This window comes from Athene cunicularia (assembly GCF_003259725.1).
Source record: "Athene cunicularia isolate RWA chromosome 21 unlocalized genomic scaffold, athCun1 chr21_part1, whole genome shotgun sequence".
Classification (NCBI taxonomy): domain Eukaryota; kingdom Metazoa; phylum Chordata; class Aves; order Strigiformes; family Strigidae; genus Athene; species Athene cunicularia.
The window spans coordinates 8,192,600-8,198,102 of record NW_020799127.1 but is presented as its reverse complement, the minus strand read 5'-3'; the positions used below and the strand labels follow the sequence as shown (position 1 = coordinate 8,198,102).

Below are 5,503 nucleotides of genomic sequence, written 5' to 3'. Positions count from 1 at the left end.
GCCCGCGCGGGACGGCTTGCTCCGAGGCTTTTAGTCAATGAGGATCTTTATAACGGAGATCTGATGAAGGTTAATTAACTAAAACAAGTTATGAGGCAAAGAGTAATTTTTTAAAGAGCGGAACGCGTTAACCAGCAGCCGTAGAGTGAACGAGGGTTCTTTTTATGAATATAAACCCCCGCTTCCCTCCCGGCTTAGGGATTTTTGCTGTGTTTGCAGCCGAGCGCGGCGCACGACAAGCCTGTCTGAAACGAACCGTCCTGGCGGCCTCAGGAGCGGCAGCGTTCTGTCCCGGTGCGGGGACAGCCGTGGCTCTCCAGCCCGGCGTTGGGGCGCCAGCGCAGCGTTGGTTTTGCTCTCCTCCAGGCTTCGTGCGTGCAGTACCGTTTGGTGGTGCGGGATGCGAGGACCCTCCAGATCCTCCAGCTGTACACTTGCCTGGATCAGATCCAGTACATAGAGTGGTCGTCGGACTCGCTGTTCATCCTGTGCGCCATGTACAAGCGCGGGGTCGTTCAGGTAAGGGCAGAACGTGTCTCCTAGGGGGGATTCGTGTGTGGTGGTGGCGAGAGCTTCTTAACAGCCAGCCCTGCTTCGATGCTTTTGCTAAAGTATCTGACGTTGTTATGGGTAACGCGTGGTTTGAGGATAACCCAGCGTGCCATTGTTTCTAAAACCGTGACAGACATCTCGCCTTGAACAAACCCCACCAAATTTAGAGTAAAAATATTTATCAGAACAGATAAAAGCCGGAGATTATCTTACAGCATCTCCGTTCAGTAGGAAATAAACACATGCAAGCTTGTTAAATGGACTAAAACTTTTCTCAAGTGTTGGATGTTTAGAATATTTGTCACGGGGAAAAAAAAAACAACCAAACAACAAACACTTAACAGTTTGTATGAACACACAGAGGTGTGGGGCTTACTTTTGTAGCGGGATCCAGCGCCAGTCCTTCATGGCCGTGGGCTCTCAGATGTTTCCTGACCGCTCTGCGATGCAGGCACCTTTTCTCAGCTGCAGCGTGTTCTGGTGAGCAGAGGTTTTGATGAGCTGTTCCTTTGCTGCGCTCTGTTTGGTTTCTGCTCTGACCTAGGTCTGGTCCTTGGAGCAGCCAGACTGGCACTGTAAGATAGACGAGGGGTCGGCAGGACTGGTGGCTTCATGCTGGAGTCCGGATGGTCGTCACATTCTCAACACAACCGAGTTCCATGTAAGTGTGAAGTCATGATTACTCGCCACGGTATCAGATGTTGCTGTCTGCCCTTTGCCTCTTAAAATAACCTAAAGCTCTTAAAGCTGTAGTGGTGGTAAAGAACACAGATATAGTTCTTCTGTATTTGTGTATGTAATCTAAATTAATTCCAGTTTAGATGTTAATTATTGTGTTAACATTTTATTCTATTGCTTCTGATGATAAGATAGAAAAGAGCTTTGAAGATAAAATTATGTGTTTGAGAAAAGTGCAGGGATAACTGGCATTCATCACAGCTCATTTAGAAATCAAGGGTGGTGTTCGTAGCTCAGGGAAGGCTCAGGATTTCTAGCAAAAGAACCCCAAATGTTGAAGAGTGGCTGTAGAATTAAAACAAATATGATCTTAGGTTTATTGAGCTATGAGATTTAGGTCCAGATCCTGGAAATATTTTCATAATTATTTGATTTTACACACAGGAGTCTGACTGCTGTTGATAGAACCACTTGCAAAATTAAAATTAAAACACCTGCAAGTGCTTATGGGTTAAGAGCAGTATTCTGGAATCCACATCAGTCTGTGGATGCTGGGCTTGCTGGGAGGCATGTGGAAGTCTGATTCTCCACCTTTATAGCCTCTGGATTAGAGCTGATGATTCGTGTTACTCAACACAAGGATGAACAGTCACAAAAGAGCTGAGAACTACACGTGAGACCTTTTTCTCTTTGCTGCGTTTACTCTCAAAAGATGGGTTTTAGATGTCATAACCCTCGCTAGCGCTGCATTTGGATGTTACAAGATTTTTCCTTTTTCCACGCGAATCCTGATGTCGGTGGAATACAGACAGGCACTTTGGCAGTTGGGTGTGTGGACTGGGGACAGCACAAGAGCTGGTGCTCAAGGGAACCTGTGGAGAAACTCGAATACAGCTCTGCTGTGGTTCCTGGCGCACACACGGTGGAACCCCCCGGCAAGGATGTTTAGTGCTGGCAAGGACTCTTGGTGCTGACTGGGGTAGAGGTTTTCCAGCTGGAAAACAGTCTCTTTCTGTTCCCCTGCCCCTTCAGAGGGGGTTACAAGGAGTGATGAATCTAGGCCTTAGTATTCCCGGGAATGAATCGCCCTGATGGCAATGAAAGTAAATAAAACAAGCCCGGAAGTTCTGGCTGAAGTCAGGAAAGCCACTCCTGGTAGTCAGGCAGGAGCACTGCAGTCAGTAACCCAAACCAGAGGCTGGTGCTACGTGCTACGAGCGAGTATCTCGCGGCACGTGCGTGTGGGGGTGGACTAGCAAGTATTTATTGCCTCCCAACAGAACTTGGTTTGACCTTAGAGGATTTCATTAAGCCTTTGCCAAGTTGGCATCTGTGTTGGGATAAGTTTTCTTTCCAGCTGTAAACAGGTTGCTAAATTAGCTTTTGTCAGACAGCTGCCTGGGTTATGCTGGTGTCTGAGTTGTGTTTACTCTCTCTGCTAAATCCATAGTCTGGTGGGACAGACATGAGTAGTGCTGGAGACAGAAACTGCCAGGATACTTAATATTGGTGTATTATGTACATTATCAAATTCAGCGATTGCTCGGAGGGCTCAGGGGTTCCCTGTCAACCCGTGCAGCTTGGCTTTAGCCTGACATTTTCAAACAGCACCAGCTAATTGCTCATACTTGTAATTCTTCAGGTCAACATGTCTGCTCCCCTCTAAGCTCACAAATAACTTTCTTATTCCTAGATATTTATTTTTTTTTAAGGGATATGGTTGTGCTAATTTATTTCTAGCAATCTGCACTGACTAGTGCCTCAGAAAAATCACTCATCGGCCAGCTTGCAGTTGGGTTCTTTTTGTGGCCAGCGCTATAGTGAATAATGTTGTGGGGTGTTCAGCGTGCTGGTGTGCTGTCCCTAACCCCGGATGAGCGCAGCAGAATTCTGACGCACGCTTCCAAAATCCATTTTGACTCCGTTCAGTCTTTTGAGACGGCGGCAATGCTCTGTGTGCGCTTAACATTAACTCTGCAAATATGTGCATTTTATTGGGGAGGAGTCTTGCAGTAACGTGCAGGTTGCACACTGTGCAGCAGTACTGGATGGCACAGGTACCTGTCTAAATCTTTACAGTTACTGCAATAAACATGATAGACAAGGCAACTAAATGGTACAGCCTTATCGGGGCAAGCAGAGAGAAGAGACTCTGTCCTTTCACTTGATGCGTTGTTTTTCACGATAAAAGATTGCTGGCATTTTCAGAGGAATTGATGAGGCTTAATTACAAAAGCGTGTGTAGTACCTAGTTACTTGCCCCAAAATTTTGAAAGCATCTTTGTGCTGTACCTTAGCTCAAGTGCTGTGTGTGGAGGGGTCGTTCTGTCAGCAGCTGGGCTGGAAGTTCTGTGGAGATGTAGAAGAGATTTAGGCTTGTTCCTTAAACTCTTGCTATGCTGGGTTGGAGGATTCCCTTCTGTCGGGGACTGTCAGTGCTGCCCTCCAGAACTGCAGGGCGAGATACAGACTTGCTAGGTTGTGCCAGGCAAAAACGAGCGTTTTACTGGGCAGCCAGATATAGTCAAAAGGGCTTCCAAACTTGGAAGGTTGGGTGTTTTGTTGTTTTTTTTTTTTTTTTCCTTCAACTGTCTGCTTCTATCCTGCAGGCACATGTGAGAAGTGGTCAGAATAGTTGCAACTTGATTTTTTCATCACCTTGTTGGTTATACCAAGCTAGAGTACAGTTCTGTTAGGAAACCAACAGGGTTTTTTTGGGGGGGAAAGAGAAAGGGAGGTGGTACTTTTCGCATTTAACTAATCAAGAGCAAATCTAAATTAGTTGGAAAAACACCTTCTGAAAGCCTGATAGGCAAAGTCTCTGCAATCTGAAAAAGCTGGAACACCATGTTTATGTTGATTCATGCAGGGCACTGGAAAGCAGTCTGTTACTGATTTTGTAGCGGGCGAGTCCTCTCCTGCTGAAATGCTAGAAGGTTCCGTGTTACCGGTTTGTCCTGTGGAAGGTGGTGTACCAGGTATCTCTCCTCGTGCAGTGCCGTCATGCCACCCAAATTCATAGCCCATGGAGAGCTTGGATGGATCCTCTGCTTCCTCCTGGCTCTCGTGGTTTGTGGCCACCCGTTTGAAGACCAGCAGCATTGTTCTGGAGCGTCTCTCAAGAGCTGTACTTGTAAACTACGTGCGTTGTAGTTTCCCTAGTTCCACGTTGGGAACTGAAGCATTAAGGAGCTTCTTTCGAACCACAGCAGCAGGGGGAGAAGCGTGTGTTTCTGTGTATATTGGAGCTAATCCTTAGTAACTGTAAATGGCTACATTGGTTGAAAAATGCTTTCTGTCGAGGAATGCGCTCTGAATAATCTTCTGAAATCCGGTGCTGACAGACACTGCTATGTAAGGAGGCCTTGTGACCCAGTCAAGTCTGGGACAAAAGTTGACAGTCATTTGAGATGCAAGGTTGTTTAAAAGTGTGTTTTTATCTATTGAAAATCACCAGTCTTACACCTGCCTATAGCTGTCAACATGGGGATGTAGTCCCGAACCCCGCACTGGAGACTGTTTATCACGTTACCATCTAAATACTTTTTATTTCTCAGCTGTTTTTAGGCTATTTTAAAAATGCTTCTGCTTTTGGTTTGTTTTTCCACTGCAAAACAACAGCTGAAATCTTCTCAGACACCGTTATCGTTAGGATTTGAGTTTGACATCTCCACTTTAGCATGGATGACTCGATTAAGAGAAAGTACCCCTCAGAATGATCAGTGAGGAGGTGCTTGCTGCAGGCTTAATTGACCACGGTCTGTTCTCCTGGAATAATAAAGCAATTGCCCCTTCCCCACCAAGTGTCTGAGAGAAGCAAATAAGAGCAATGTGTTTTATTGTAATTTTTGAAGTGTTTGGCTTTCTTTTTTTGCCCCCTGTGCATTTTTTTTTCTGTGTCTCATAACGATATCTACTAGCTGTGAAATTGCCCAAGAAAGTTTGTTGACAGCTTATGGAATGATGTTTTGGTTGGGAAGATGAAGGGGTCTCCATTTTTGTCACAGTTTAATTGTAACCGTATCGTTAATCCGTGTAAGATGGGTGTGAAGTCCATATGTTAAACATACAAAGTAACTTTCTCAGTTTATAAAAATGTTTGTACACAAATAGAACAACTGAAGAGAACCCTAATTCTGGGAATCGGAGTGGTGTTTGACAGGCAGCCAAAGCCCCCAGGTTATGCTGTGTGTGTTACAGCCCAGCACGGACGTGGGCTCTGACCTGCAGTCGGGACCTTCCCCTTCCCCTTCCCCCTCCCCTTCCCCTTCCC

At 45.8% G+C, this 5,503-nt stretch overlaps 1 protein-coding gene across 1 annotated transcript in view; it reads left to right on the top strand.

Moving 5' to 3' along the window:
- Window positions 1–249: 249 nt before the first annotated feature.
- The window catches only part of WRAP73 (WD repeat containing, antisense to TP73), a gene marked incomplete at its 5' end in the record, with an annotated part of 16,906 nt that continues 11,652 nt past the window's right edge, over window positions 250–5,503 (top strand). Inside the window, 2 exons of the mRNA XM_026862955.1 lie at window positions 250–519; window positions 1,097–1,213. Coding sequence (XP_026718756.1) covers window positions 250–519; window positions 1,097–1,213 — 387 coding nt within the window. The remainder of the gene's footprint in view (window positions 520–1,096; window positions 1,214–5,503) is intronic.